The 15377-nt window shown below is 36.7% G+C and overlaps 1 protein-coding gene across 1 annotated transcript in view; it reads left to right on the top strand.

The window, feature by feature from the left end:
• Positions 1-333: 333 nt before the first annotated feature.
• lrrc75a (leucine rich repeat containing 75A) overlaps positions 334-15377 on the top strand; it is a 28764-nt gene continuing 13720 nt past the window's right edge. Inside the window, exons 1-3 of the mRNA XM_052575392.1 lie at positions 334-2142; positions 4892-5020; positions 9916-10028. Coding sequence (XP_052431352.1) covers positions 1888-2142; positions 4892-5020; positions 9916-10028 — 497 coding nt within the window. The 5' untranslated portion in view covers positions 334-1887. The remainder of the gene's footprint in view (positions 2143-4891; positions 5021-9915; positions 10029-15377) is intronic.

The raw sequence follows: 15377 nt of genomic DNA, 5'->3' as shown, positions 1-15377 counted from the left end.
GCTTTGGATAAAAGCGTCTACTAAATGCTTAAATGTAATGTAAATGTAAGTGTCATGCTTTTTTCAATACAAGACTTTCCGTCTAAGAACAAAAAAAATCGCAGCAGATGACATGCCACGTGTTAAACACCAGATGTCAGCAAAGAAAGGCCAACTATTAACGTAACCCACAAGTAAATGATAAAAAATAACTTGAGGAGAATCTATGACTACGCGTACACGGGGATATGGGATTGCCCATACGTGTGAATTAATTTTTCATGTCCTTCTTAAAGTACTGAAATGCCTCCTATAGTGCAGAACTGGAGCAGTCCCATTAGCGACCATCTGCTCCACTTGGTTAACTGTACCAAGGCAGTGGTGCATTCTCGACTGTAGATTGAAACACAAGTGGAGGATGTTGCAGACCGCTCTACCCCTCCCACACCGCCTGTGTCCAGACCCAGCTCCTCTCCGCTGCATCTGAGTGATGAGAGACCGTGCAGTCTGAACACACCCTACCCTCAGACGGGACACACCTGGGGAGAGGTCATATCAGAGCGGGAATTAAATCGACATGGCACGTTTAAACAGACAACAGTGATATTTCTGCGGTCTGCGTGGAAGAAAATACTGGAATGACCTGTGCGCCGAGGAAAACAATGACGGACGACGTAAATATTTACATGCCCTTGTTCACAGCAGTACTGCTCGCCGTCGACTAAACTCACACGGAAACCTACATCGTGTGTGTATGAGAGACTGCGGAGGAACTGCGATGTTTATACGTACAAACAACGACTGAGATAAAAACACAGACGGGAAACGAACCACCCTGCCGTAAGATCGTGCTAGGATTCTGTTGAACCGGACGGTGAGAGTTAGTTTCTGGAGGTTTGCGGGACTGTCATGCCGCAGGCTTCATCAGATCTATTCCCCACCTGAGGGAATCGAGGATTACTGGTGTATCGGCAGAAAATATTAATTATGACATAACTGGACTGAAATACAAGAAGTTTGGAATGAAACACGTAGTGTTTTAAATGTTTTGCCGCCTTGTAAAATTCCAAAATAATTTTGTGCGTGCAAACGGAGGATTCTAAAGAATAAACAACTGACGAGTCAGCTGTGAATTATATAAAATTTCAACGTTTTGTAAACTTCAGTTTTGTTTGGAAATTGGATGAGAAATGTACGCAGTGGAGTCAACTTTTTAAGTAATTTTATGAGCGTGATCATATCGCGGAACTCAAACGGTCGTTTTGCGCTCCTTGTTCGGTTAAAGACGTTTTAAACAGAACAAAACTATGTTTGTGAGATATTTGTGATGTGTTTAAACACGATAATGTGATAAATAACGACAATACAGTGTTTTATTGATGCACCGCCCGATACAAACATCGATTAGCAGCTGTTGCTATGGTTACTTACGCAGAAGCGATTTCTGTTCGCGTCCGTAAATTTTGTATGAACTGAAACGTTATTCGCACGCTTCTGAAACATAAATGATTATGTTTAAATACATTTCTAAGATTCATGCCTTAATTAGAGGGTCGTACACCCCCCAAACATCCCCCATATTTCACACCCTTTGAATGAGCACTTTGTGAAAAAGATTTTACTGAAATGCCATTCGATGCAAGTTCTTGTAATTTTAATATATAAATTCACATCTTAATGTAATTCCGATTAGAGATGGCAGGTGGAAGGTGAGCAGAAGGACTTTTAAAACACTGTTCTCCAATAAACTTAATAGGAACACTAAGGCTTATTTCTTATTTTCATTTGTTTCTTAAAAATTTTAATCCACGTTCAAATTAAAAGACTTTTAATAGTTAAATGTGAGTTCATTTTGAAAGTATGTCCAGTCTGAAGGCCCTTTTCCAGACTGAGACTCTATAACCAAACATGGGAGCGAAGCAAACGAAGGCCACGGGACAGGAGGCAGGAGCGAGTCCTCAGAGCACAGGATGGAAACGGACCCCGACGAAAGAGCGAGGAGACATCCTTACTTCCATCATGTTGAGGTCAGGAGACAAACTGAGGAGCGGCGGGACTCCTCCACCCTACCAGCGGCGCATCGGGATGATACAAGAGATGATGCTGATGGCAAAGCAGGGGAAACACGACGAGGCGACAGAGATGCTGAAGACTCTCCGGCAGGTACAAATACCACTCCATGATTCTTGTATAGCTTAGTTTAAAACTCAAATAGAGGTAGAAAGTTGTCAGTGAGATGTAATGTCTACTTGACAATGCAATTGGGCCAAAATGTCAGTCCTATACTGGGTTGGTGTTATTTTGAAAGCTATTGAAAGACATAAACTCTTCCTCCAAAATGCATCACTATTCTCAGTGATGATACAGACATATCTGAGCCACAGCAGGACTCATGTCACAGTTTCCCAGCTCTATAGATTCTGCATTTCTCAGAATTCAGTGCTATTGAGACAGATGCCTGTTTTACAGTCCTGAGAACCTGTGAGAACAGACACAGCTCAAGCTGGCCGAAGAGTTATACTGCACTGCATAAACACCAACTGTTTACTCTGGGCAGTTATTATGGATGCTGTCAGTAAGAAAAATGCTCTGCTTTATATCAAATGGTTGTCTCAGATAGCTAGTTACTCTGTTTGATGGGTATATGTGGTCAGAACTCTTGCCCCACTACTATTTTTTTGATCCAGCTTTCCTCAAGAGAAAAAAAATCATTTTATGCACTGGAAAGTCATTTTTGCAGGTCTGCTATAGTTTTTTCTTTGGAGGATTTTTTTTGCATATGGGCAGCAGGGATCAATAAATCAATTAATGGGGATTTCTAATCATCCTTTTCTAATTCATTTAAGATAGTATTAAATGAATTGTCAGGCAACGATGAAGCAACATGTGGCTGTGGAACAAACGGCAGAATTCGTTCTCAAAAGCAGAACACTTGGAAATAACATACTTTAAAAGAAGATACTTAAGTGCAGACCAATGTAATGTTTTAGGAGACTTTATTGCACATTATTTACAATCAAATGAACGTGTATTATAGTTTAAATGTATATTGAATGCAAATAATTAATAAGTAATGTTTTTTTGACTCATTCTTTAGTTTACCATATTGCATGATAGTAAATTAGTACACCTTACTATATGGTAAATTAGCAATTTAGCACATTTAAATTATATAAACTATACATGTAATATCAAATAACACACTTAATCATATTTACATTAATAATCAAGTACTTTACATGTACTATATTGTTTTTCCAGCACATCAAAGTAAGGGTACTTCTTTAAAAATTTAATTATTTAAAATGCACTCTACAACTTTCAATTAGAGATTATTACAAAGTTCACTTTAAAAGTGTTAAAAAACATGCAATTGTACCCTCCTAAAGTACACTTAAGTGGCCTTCTATTTGATTAACATTTTATTATTTCTTAGTACAGTTTCTTTAAAAATATACCTTTACACTTTGAAATACACTAAAAGTACACAATCAAGTGCACTTCTTTTTCATAAGAGGCAGATTTTTACCCTAAGTAAATGTGAGATTTTTGGTGAAATGCATTTGCAGTGTATCCTGCAACGGAGGTTAAAGCACATAATGAGCAAGAGAGTCAAAGGACAGCGTCTCTTGTCCACTGGTTACCAAGTGCACCTTGTTGCCCGGAAACCATGAAAATGGATGGGCCTTTGATTAAATGGAAATCGATTAATCAAGATTCTGCTCCATAGAGGGATGATAATGATAAACGAAGGCTTACACACAGCGTGCACAGTTTAGGTCCAAGGTTTTATCGATGGAGGGAGAGAAATTCAATAGTAAGTTTATAGGGACATTAAAATTATTCATCCTTTTTCCTTAACAAAGACTAACCTTATTCACTTTGTCATACTAATGACGATTTGGTTCATTCACACCCACCCTTTGCAGTTGGTTCGCTGTTAATTATTTGTCTCTGGCTGTAGAGCTTTCAGCTCCACACACATTTGCTATTTTTTTAATTGCTGATCCCCCTGCCTGCCCCTCTCCTTTACAGATTTGATAATGTAGATTAACGTTTCCATCAGTTTATCTTGTTTTACACAGTTGAAGGATTTGTTTTCTATTTTTCTGCACTTACAACAAAGTCTTTTCACTTTTTTGGCCCACATTTTGACATTTCATTTAAATGATGTCAGGAACACTGAAAATCATCATTAGGATGCATATATAAAAGTTACATGCACATTTACATTTATGTAAATGTAAATATTTATTACAAATAAAAAGCTTCATAGATGACATTAGCTTTAAAATTTGCTCAAAATGTACTCACACACGGGCAATGCAAGATGAGTTTGTTTCTTCATCAGAACAGATTTAGAGAAATTTAGCATTACATCACTTGCTCATCAATGGATTTTTTTCAGTGAATGGGTGCCGTCATAATGAGAGTCCAAATAGCTGATAAAATTATCACAGAACTCCACAAAGACTCCAGTCCATCAGTTAACTTCTTTAATGGATGTGAGAGGACAAGGGATATACTTTTTCACTGGAGGATTATTATGGATTGTGGACTAATTTTATTTTGGCCAGAAGCAACCGTTTAGCGTTAAAAAGTCTTGATGAATTATTTATCAAAAAATCCAGCATTTCACTTCCCAAGACTTTAAGTGATAGAAACGTGTGGATTACTGTGATGTTTCTGTCAGCTGTTTGGATTCTCATTCTGATGGCACCCATTGACTACAAAGAATCCACTGGTGAGCAAGTTTTATATGATGCTAATTTTCTCCAAATGATGTACAAATAATCTCGTCCACATCTTGAATGGCCTGAGTAACTGTTCCTTTAAGTGAGATCAGCAGATGTAGTCTGTAGTCTGTAGTTCTCATTCTCTTGACCTCCCTGTATTGTGTCTTTTTTTCCAGGATCTGGGAATGGAGTCAACCTCTCTGGACGATGTTCTCTACCGCTATGCCAGTTTCCGTAACCTGGTGGATCCCATTACCCATGACCTCATTATCAGCCTGGCCAAATATATTCACTGCCCAAAGACGGTAAAGTGCTTCTGTGAATCGTGACATGCACACACCTAAAAAAACACACACACACTTCTGTTTCCCATTTCTGTTCTATTTCTGTACATTTCTCCTATGTTGTGTTACTTTAATATTTAATGAAAATAACGGCACAGCAGAAAGATGTGCAAAATGAAACTGTACCATTCCAGTGCAGTGAGCATTAGGATGAATCCCAGTTGCTTAAGCATGTGTGAGTCTCTGTGTGAGGCAGAAGCAGGGATGAAGAGAGCGGTGAGGGTAGAGGCAGAGGGAGGTGTATTCGCAGATGAGTCACACACACTAAAGACCAGTCAGCCCTCTTTCAAGACTGCTGCTGCTGCTGAATGAAGCAAGTCAGGCACTATATCACACCACTAACACCCTGCTCAGCTCCTATAGAGAGCTGCACAAACACCTGACCTCCACCAAAACAACAAGGATGCTGCCGATTGTTTTCTTTACACTGAGCTCATCACATCTTCTCTAACCAAATGTGGTTGTGTAAGTCTCATGAAATCTGTCAAGAAGATTGTTTTATTTCACCCCAAAATCAAGAGAAAGAAATAAGAAATGATATTTTGCTTAAAGAAAAGTAAGTCTGTTTCTACGACCGTTAAGATTTTTTGTGTTGTGTTTTTTATGTAAATTAAGTGCACTTCCTCTCTCAGTGCTCATTGTCAGAATGCAAAAACAAATTATTCTCATTAACATAATAGAAAAAAGAGAATTTTATGTAGGTTATTATTGTATTATATTATGTATTGTAGAGATTTTTTTTAGTTAAGTATTCTGGAAAAAATAAAATAAAAATAAAAATAAAATACTGAGCACAACCGTTTCCAACAATGATAATAATAGGAAATGTTTCTTGAACAGCAAATCAGCATAAATTGATTTCTGAAGTATCATGTGACACTGACGTTTAAAGGAATGGCTGCTGAGAATTCAGGCTACATTTTATTTTAAGGACTAATACTCACTATTAACTTGTTGCTTGTTATTATCATCGATATTACTAGCATATTGGCTATTAACACTTATAAACCACATATTAATGCCTTATTCTGTATGAACATATTTTAAATCCCTTAAGTCTACCTATTAATCTAACTATTAATAAGCAGCAAATTATTTGTTTACTGAGGGAAATCATCAACAATGTAATATGTGTTCCCTATTTTGAATAGTTGCCAAAATTCAACTAAATGTACATATTTACACAAAAATGTATCATTTATTAGTTTACTCTGTGTAGATTTTATGGTGAAACATGACCTGGAGCTCCATCCATTTTTCAACCATATGAGAGGGCTGGAGCCTATACCAGCATCTCAGGCAACAGGCAGGGAAACACCCTTAACAGATGGCCAGTCCATGACCTGCATATTGCTGAACATATTAGTGAGAACCAGCCTTAGAAGCATGCATATGCAATAACTTTAACTAAGCAAGAATAATGGGATGTCAATTAAAAGTAGGGAGAGTGAGAGTTCACACAATAGCATAAGGTGACATTTTCTCTAAGTGATGTTATTGTAAGTTGCAGTGGAGAGAGACAAGTAAAAACGAGTTCAGTGATGTGATGAAATGAAAGCTGTGCTGTCTGTTACACTCTCAGATCTGGCAGAGCCCACTGGGTGAATGATTACATTGCCTGGGGACCCACTGTCTGTCTGCAGGGAGGGGGGCGCACTAGAGCTGACCAGCCATGTGGCACAGTTAATCTCACCGGCATCAACCACTAGGCTTTACTAAAACATAGGGTGTGTTTTCCAGACATCTCAATATCCACAGAGATAGTTCTATCTTTCATCCCCTGCTGAGGTCAATGCCTGATGCAATAGGAAGACGTGATGGCTGGATTGATTTACATATTGATGTTTCCAGTGCAGATACAGACACCTGAGCACAGACAATGTGTCCTTGATGAAATGCTCTGTTACTGTTAGCTTGGATTCCTAATAAAAGCAAATGTCATTTGGCCCAGGTTAAGACCTATAAAAAATGTGCTCCTGATCGTGTGAATTTTATAGCCGACTCTGCGTGTTGAGACATTTTTATAGGTTTTAAGTTGGAGCCACAGATGAGGCAAGTGTTAGTACTTGAAACTGATCTAGTCATGTATGAGCAGAGCCCTCTCATTCAACCAAGTGCACTGAACCTCATTATTACCTGAAGCAAATTCATGTAATTCCAGTAATAAACCTCTGTACATTTCACTTGTGATTAATATGACAAGACAATATAGAAAAAAAGCTCATAACCAGGATTTCACCTTTGCAGCTAATAATAATGAAATGAAATGTGCTCCGATACATGCGCAGTTATTTTATACTAAATATTTTAATATTTTGAATACATTTTTGTCCTCGAGTCAGTATTCGAACTCCGGACACCCACAAAACAACATCATTATATGTCGGCACACTGCCCACTAGGCTATTGGCACTGACAATATTTTTAATCAAATTTAATATTTAACATTTTGAATTGATTTATCAGCTTTTTTCATTGTTATTAGTTTTTGTTTATATAAATATCCTTCTGTTTAACTCTAATTTCAGCTGCATTAGACATGTTAATATCTTAAGTTTAAACAAATTTTATTAGTTGCCAAATCCGCATTTTAAGTTTGTTTTTCCTATTAGCATTTACATTTTATTTTATTTCATTTTTATTTCTGTTAACAAAAATGATTTGTAACATTTTAGTGAACAATAACAGCACTGATCGTAGCATGTAGGTTCAGATTTAATCAAGGATGCAGGATATATTATTTATTAGTCCCATATTATAGACATTTTTTACTTGTATTTTTTTATTAAATTCATCAATTGGTATTAGACATTTAATTAGTTTTTACATTTAGATTATCACTGCAGTCATCAGTGATTCATAGACTTTAGTTTTTTATAAATAATCAGCTAAATTAAATATAATCTGTATAAATCTCAAAATTAATATAAATATTTCATACTACATTTCTAATTATTCCTGAATTCACAAAAATACACACACACACATATACACTCACCTAAAGGTTTATTAGGAACACCATACTAATACTGTGTTTGACCCCCTTTCGCCTTCAGAACTGCCTTAATTCTACGTGGCATTGATTCAGCAAGGTGCTGAAAGCATTTTTTAGAAATGATGGCCCATTGATAGGATCGCATCTTGCAGTTGATGGAGATTTGTGGGATTCACATCCAGGGCACAAAGCTTCTGTCCACCACATCCCAAATATGTTCTATTGGGTTGAGATCTGATGACTGTGGGGGGCCATTTTTGTACAGTGAACTCATTGTCATGTTCAAGAAACCAATTTGAAATGATTCGAGCTTTGTGACTTGGTGCATTATCCTGCTGGAAGTAGCCATCAGAAGATGGGTACATGGGGGTCATAAAGTGATGCACATGGTCAGACACATTGCTCAGGTAGGCTGCGGCATTTAAACGATGCCCAATTGGCACTAAGGGGCCTAAAGTGTGCCAAGAAAACATTCCCCGCACCATTACACCACTACCACCACACCACCACAGTGGTAACAAGGCATGATGGATCCATGTTCTCATTCTTTTTTTATGCTAAATTCTGACTCTATCATCTGAATGTCTCAACAGAAATCGAGACTCATCAGACCAGGGAACATTTTTCCAGTCTTCAACTGTCCAATTTTGGTGAGCTTGTGCAAATTGTAGCCTTTTTTTTTCCTATTTGTAGTGGAGATGAGTGGTACCCTGTGGGGTCTTCTGATGTTGTAGCCCATTCGCCTCAAGGTTGTGCGTGTTGTGGCTTCACAAATGATTTGCTGCATACCTCGGTTGTAAGGAGTGGTTATTTCAGTCAAAGTTGCTCTTCTATCAGCTTGAATCAGTCGGCCCATTCTCCTCTGATCTCTAGCATCTACAAGGCATTTTTGCCCACAGGACTGCTGCATACTGGATGTTTTTCCCTTTTTACACCATTCTTTGTAAACCCTAGAAATGGTTGTGCGTGAAAATCCCAGCAACTGAGCAGATACGTGCCACATATTTGTGAAATACTCAAACTGGCCCGTCTGGCACCAGCAACCATGCCATGCTCAAAATTGCTTAAATCACTTTTCTTTCCCATTCTGACAATTCAGTTTGGAGTTCAGGAGATTGTCTTGCCCAGGACCACACCTCTAAATGCATTGTAGCAACTGCCATTTGATTGGTTGATTAGATAATGGCATTCATGAGAAATTGAACAGTTGTTCCTAATAATCCTTTAGGTGAGTGTATATATATATATATATATATATATATATATATATATATAGAGAGAGAGAGAGAGAGAGAGAGAGAGTTTGAATATATATAAGTCACCAATTGGTCATCATCCACAATTGTAATATCAGTACATCCTTAGATTTAATTATTAGCAGCCCTGCAGGAATATGCAGCGCATTTCTTTTTTGGTCATTTATGTGTTAAACATTGGCAGAAATAGATTCTGTGTAGAGGAGTGTGGCAGTTACTTGAGGCAGTGTGTATGAGTGTTCGCATCTCTCTGCAAATTGGATTGCATTAGGCAGTGATGAATGTTTGTTAAAATAATAAAGCTTTCCAGAGATGGCCATACTGTACAATACATCAATTTGTCACTAATCCATTACATGCTAATGCATTTTATCAAATCACATGCATATGCACTCACTAACCTCAGATGACCTAATGATAGAGCCAGACTGTGTTTGTGACATGTCGGTCAGTCTTTGCATATAGCTTTGCTCCTCTGTCATAATAAATGTTGAAGAAATTAGTATACGTCCTTGAGGGCTCAGACCCTGATCTTCTGCCAGTTCCCATTAATTTGCAGTGTGTTACAGCTTGATTGATGTGGTCTCTCTCTCTGTCTTTGTCAGGAGGGAGATGCTTTGGGTGCCATGGAGAAGGTGTGCCGTCAGCTGACCTATCACCTGAGCCCACACACCCAGTGGAGACGGCAGGGGCTGCTGAAGAGGAAGCCACAGGCCTGGTGAGACTGCGATTTAGGCAGTGAGGCCATGTGCTGCCTTGTTTTCTTCAGAACATTACTTTGTGTTGTTTTTTTCTTTTAAACCTCAGTTTACAGCACTTTTCTTTTTGATTCTTCCTGACTCGTTGCTCTTTTTGGGGTTCCCACAGTTACGAAAAATGTGGTAATAGGTTCATATTTGGCATTTGTTGAAATATTAAAATTAGGTAATTCTTTAGTCAATATGTATTTTTCTAGTTATCACATACACCAAAAGTTTAGTGCCGGTAAGTTTCATGATCTCTTATGCTCACATGTATTTGATCAAAAAGGAAAACAAAAACAGTAATACTGTGAAATAATAATAAAAAACTCATTTTCATTCATTTTAAAATGTAATTTATTCCTGTGGTGGAAAGCTGAATTTTCAACAGCGATTTCTCCAGTCTTTGGTGTCAGTCTTCAGAAATCATTGAAATAAGCGGATTTGGTACTCAAGAAACATTATGTTGAAGACAGTTGTGCCTTTTAATGTTTTAGTAGAAACCAAATTACATTGATGCCCGTATCCTTCGGCCCACGTACATTAGCCTAGTGGCTCGCAAGTGCCTCACTTTGTTTGTTAATTAAAGTGATTATTTGGCTTAAAAATAAAAGGCTTTCCGACTTTGCAGAGCAGGCAGTCAAAATGAATCATCACTTTGCCAGTTGTTTGTCCATGTACTGATTCGTCTGCACTTAGGGATTAATTACGCACGGAGCGTTTCATTCGAGGATTGGCTCCTATGGTTCTGATATCCCCAAATTGTTTTAATACACAATATCTCGTATTATGTCTCCAGAACAGCTGCATATACCATCCAAATCTCATCACCTGTGAATTGGCTCCTTAACGGGGGCTTTCAGCGGTCTCCTCTCCGTCCATTGATGATAAGAGCTGTGTTCATTCTGCAGAGTGAGTCAGTGAAGGAAAGAGCAGCCTCCCACTGTGTGCCGTGTGGTTTTTTTGCTAACACATGGTTCTGTGGTGTAGACTCATACTTATGTGGCTCCTTTCCAACTGCCATTAATATAGTCAAAACACAGACTGTGTAATGTGTAAATACTAGGCTGTATTTATTTCCTGTGTAAATGGATACACTTTAGATTAGTTGATGCCTTTATTCTGTTCCCTAATTTATGTGTGTAGGGATTAAACAGCTGTAGTCCCCTACGTTCATTCATTGCATCAGCTGCTGTGGTTAAGCTGGAATGTGAAGGCATGTGTTCTGCATAGACTGGATTCGATATCTTTTTTTTATCCGGTCTGGTTGTGTTCGCCAATCTTCACCTGGCGCTTTTTGTTGGAGCACTGCTGTTTGTCTGAGTCACACCACACACGGTTCTGTATTTGTTACACTTATGTTGTGTATTGTGGGGTGTTGTTGCAGATGTGAATGCAGCTGTTGGGGTTTAAAAAGGGAAGTGTTTCTCAGACAGCGTTCTCACCTCTCCCTAGGTGTGATGTTGGCACTTGTGTGCCTCTAAGGGTCTCCTTATTCTCTGTTGAAACGTCACTTTTGTTTGTTCTGCTTGAACTATGAGCTTACTGATGTGATTTCATCAGATCGCAATAATGGCACTGTCCTGGAGAAATAGGAGTTCAAATAATTTCACCGCCTGAAGGTACAAAGAGGCAAGAAAAGCAAGCTCAACAAATGAAAATGATGTCAATATTTTCTTAAATTCTTTTGTTTTTGAAAATCTGATTTGATATGATATGATATGGTTTTCTTTCTCGTGTGGATTGCTAAAAAAAGTAGCAGAATAATCAAGCTGTTTGCTTCTATATAATGAAAGTAAATGGTGACCACTTAAGATTTTCGAGTCAAGACATTAGTGAATATCAAAATTGGTCTGTTTCTCAAACATAGCTCTTGTAATAGCAAACAAGTAATATAGATCATTACTTGTTGTAACTTAATGTTACTTATGTTGTTTTTATTATGTTTCTTGTTTTTGGAGCTTGACAATGCAAAGGTCACTGTTCATTTTCATTGTATGGAAGACATACTGTAAAATCTCCTACACTCTTAAAAATAAAGGTGCTTCATGATGCCATAAAATAACCTTTTTGTCTAAATGGTTCCATAAAGAATTTAAAATGTTTTATAATTTAACATTATAAAAGATTATAAAAAGATAAGAAAGAGATGGTACTTTAAAGAACCTTTTATGAATGGTTCTTTGTTGAACACAAATGTTTTTTCTGTGGCATCGTGAAGAACCTTTTAAGCACCTTTGTTCTGAAGAGTGTATGTTGAAATGGATAATTTTATTTTTAATTCTCTTTAAGTGTCCAATTTCTCAGATTTGAATTTTTTTTTTTTTTTTTTTTTTTTTTTACTCTCAAATGTGTTTCCCAGAAATTTCACATATTTTGCAAAGAAGGTTTTTTTTTTTTTTTTTTTTTATGAAAATTTATAATTCGTACAAGTCTCATTTATGTCTTTTATTTATTTATTTTTAAGCACTGAAAAAATGTCCTATATTTTCCTCTGGAAAAATTACAATTCAGTAATGTTAGTTTATTATTATGCTAGTATTATACTGATTAATATTTTAAATTCGTTTTTATTTTCATACTTTCTGTTTTCGTTTTAAATTTAGTAGAAGTTTTAATTTGATGTGCTCTTGTCGTTTTTATTCGTTTTTGTAATATTTCCATTTAATATTATTTTTATTTTTATAAAAAAAATTATTTCAGATTTAGTTCTAGTAATATCTACAAAACAAACGAACTTCAACTTGTGATAGAACTTGTGATAGAAATGATTTCATTTCTAAGTTTCAAGTTTTTTTCAGTTGATGTTGTTAATCTAATTTTAATATTTTATTTTACTCCTTTATTTTAATGATTTTTTTAAAAAAAATTTACATTTAGTTAGCAATAACAACAGAGAAATACAACCAAGCATTCATAACCACTTCATTTTTAACTCTGATCATTTTATGTCTCTTTCAGTTGCCCTTCTCTTTCTCTCTCCCTTAATGATTCCTCCCTCTCCGGTCTAGTAATGGCTAAGTGCTAACATGACCTTAACCTCCTCCTATGTCAGAGTGAGACAGTCTCGCAGACAGGTGTCCCATTTTCTCTGAGAGAAATCACACGTAACAGATGTTGGGCTGCGGTATGTGTGTGTTTATGCAAGTAATTCAGTATTACTCATAGTGTGTGTGCAGTTTAATCTATGTGCCTCCATGCAAATATTTACACTAACACTGATTTGCAATTCTACATATAACCGGAGGAAATTATACATCTGCTCCGGATGTGTTGATCTGTTAGTTTATCCAGTAACATGCATTTAACTTGAGTGTAAATACATACTGTATACATATACGATAAAGTTTATTTATTAGCACAATTAGATACATCAAGAGTTTAGCACAGAAGAGTCCAAATCAGATGTAGACCTGAATGTTTGCATTTGTTTAGTGTTTTCTTTTTTATCTTGATCATTTGTGTAAGCTTGCACTGTCACAATGCCCACTCTCACTGAATAGAATATATATGTCACTTGAAAAATTGTTAAATGCAATTGTAACAATAGATATCTGGAAGCTGTACTGTTATGCAGTTGCATAAACAAAAAATATTGCTAGGAGTATTTGGATCGCTTCTTGAAAACCAAACTGCTTAAGTGCAATCTGATATGCCATAGACCTACTACATGGCCTCTTTTGTTTCATGAGCTGAAATGTGAAATGCATTGCCCTCGTCTGGAGACCCTTTAGACCATAACAAGCAGCTCACGCCTGTCAGGAGCCAGTGAAGAATGTCTTCCTCATCTGAACACAGGCAGACCGGAGCTTTCTGGATCATCATGTCCACAGGCGACCGTGTTGTTTCTTTAGCATATGATCTGACTCCATAACACCCCCATTAATAGCAAAGACACTTGTATTTTAGGGGAGAAGAAAGATAGAGATTGTGTTAAACAAAAAAAAGGGATTTGAGAATGTAAAACAGGAGCAGAAGAGGGTGTGGAATAAGGGCTTTTGTGAAATCATACTGTCATCTCTCAGGCATGTCTGCTGAATTCTTTCTGCCTTTTCCCTCCTATTTTTCATCCCTCTATTTTCTCCTCATATGATCTCTTGAGTCGTGCTGCCTCTCCTCGACAGATTACCTCACAGTTCTGCCTTTTGCTAGACTTTTAGTGGCTTAAGCTCTTGTTTCGTGCCTTTTTCTCTCGTCGTCTTCTTGTCATCTTCTGCTCACGCTCTTCACTGCCTGAGAGCAGAAACAGCAGGTTGTGAATGTGGAATGATGATGAAGTTACAATAGGCTCTTGATATTCATTTCTGCCTTCTGCATCTCTGGTGTTTTCAATTTCATTTCCTGTCTGTCTTTATTCGAGCAGTGACTTTGACATTTCATTGGGCACATGGCAACCTGCCTCCAATTAGTGGTAGCTTTACATTGATGCTTTTGTATTGGTTTGCAGAGCTGTCCAGACAGGTGAGGTAAAAAAAAAAAGCTGTTTGACAAAATAAATTTCTTTAGTAGTATACAAAATTGGGCCTGAATGTCATAAAAAAAAAACGTTAGTGTTTCAGGTGTAAAAAATGTGTTATTTCTTATTTGTTACAGTTTTATGTAATGGGAAAAATCGTGACATAAGCATGTAGTATTTACAAACGAAAAAAAAAACATAATAAAAACAGTTTTGAAAATGAATTTAACAGATTATGTCAAAAACTTGACATTTTGTATGATTAGGATATAACGCTAAAATAATGGGACACTAGGGCTGCACAATTAATCTAAATTTGGGATTACAATTATGAATGCCACAATTACATAATCGTACAAAGCAGCAATTAATCGTTCTGAGACCAAAAGATGCAGGGTTTTTTTTCTTTCTACATTATCTTAAAGGTTTTTCCCATTATTTTTATTTTAATATTTTATAGTACTTTATAATTTAAAGAATAAAACAGTCCAATGTATAGTTGACATTTGAGGCTAAATACTCTAGAAAGGTGTAAAAGAGTGTTTTCAGCTTGTTTATTTTCATATAAAATTTTCATATAAAAAGCATCAGACAGTGGGTATAAACATCATTCAGTGTAAATTGTGATGATCGTAATTAATAATTGCGATTACAATTTCAAGGGAATAAATTACAATTATGATTTTTGTCATAATCGTGCAGCCCTATGGGACACAAAAATGTACTGCATTTCAAATGACTGAATGTGTTGTTCATAAAACGAAATAACATTTTAACTAGAAATGAATTGTTAGTGCACACATTCAGTTATCCTTGCCTCAACCAAAAGAGGGTTTATTTCAAGATTTATTTCAGTGATGGTAATCCTTCA

Source organism: Carassius gibelio, chromosome B15, assembly GCF_023724105.1.
Source record: "Carassius gibelio isolate Cgi1373 ecotype wild population from Czech Republic chromosome B15, carGib1.2-hapl.c, whole genome shotgun sequence".
Classification (NCBI taxonomy): domain Eukaryota; kingdom Metazoa; phylum Chordata; class Actinopteri; order Cypriniformes; family Cyprinidae; genus Carassius; species Carassius gibelio.
Note: the sequence above shows the minus strand (reverse complement) of the source record. Positions and strands in the feature narration are given on the sequence as shown.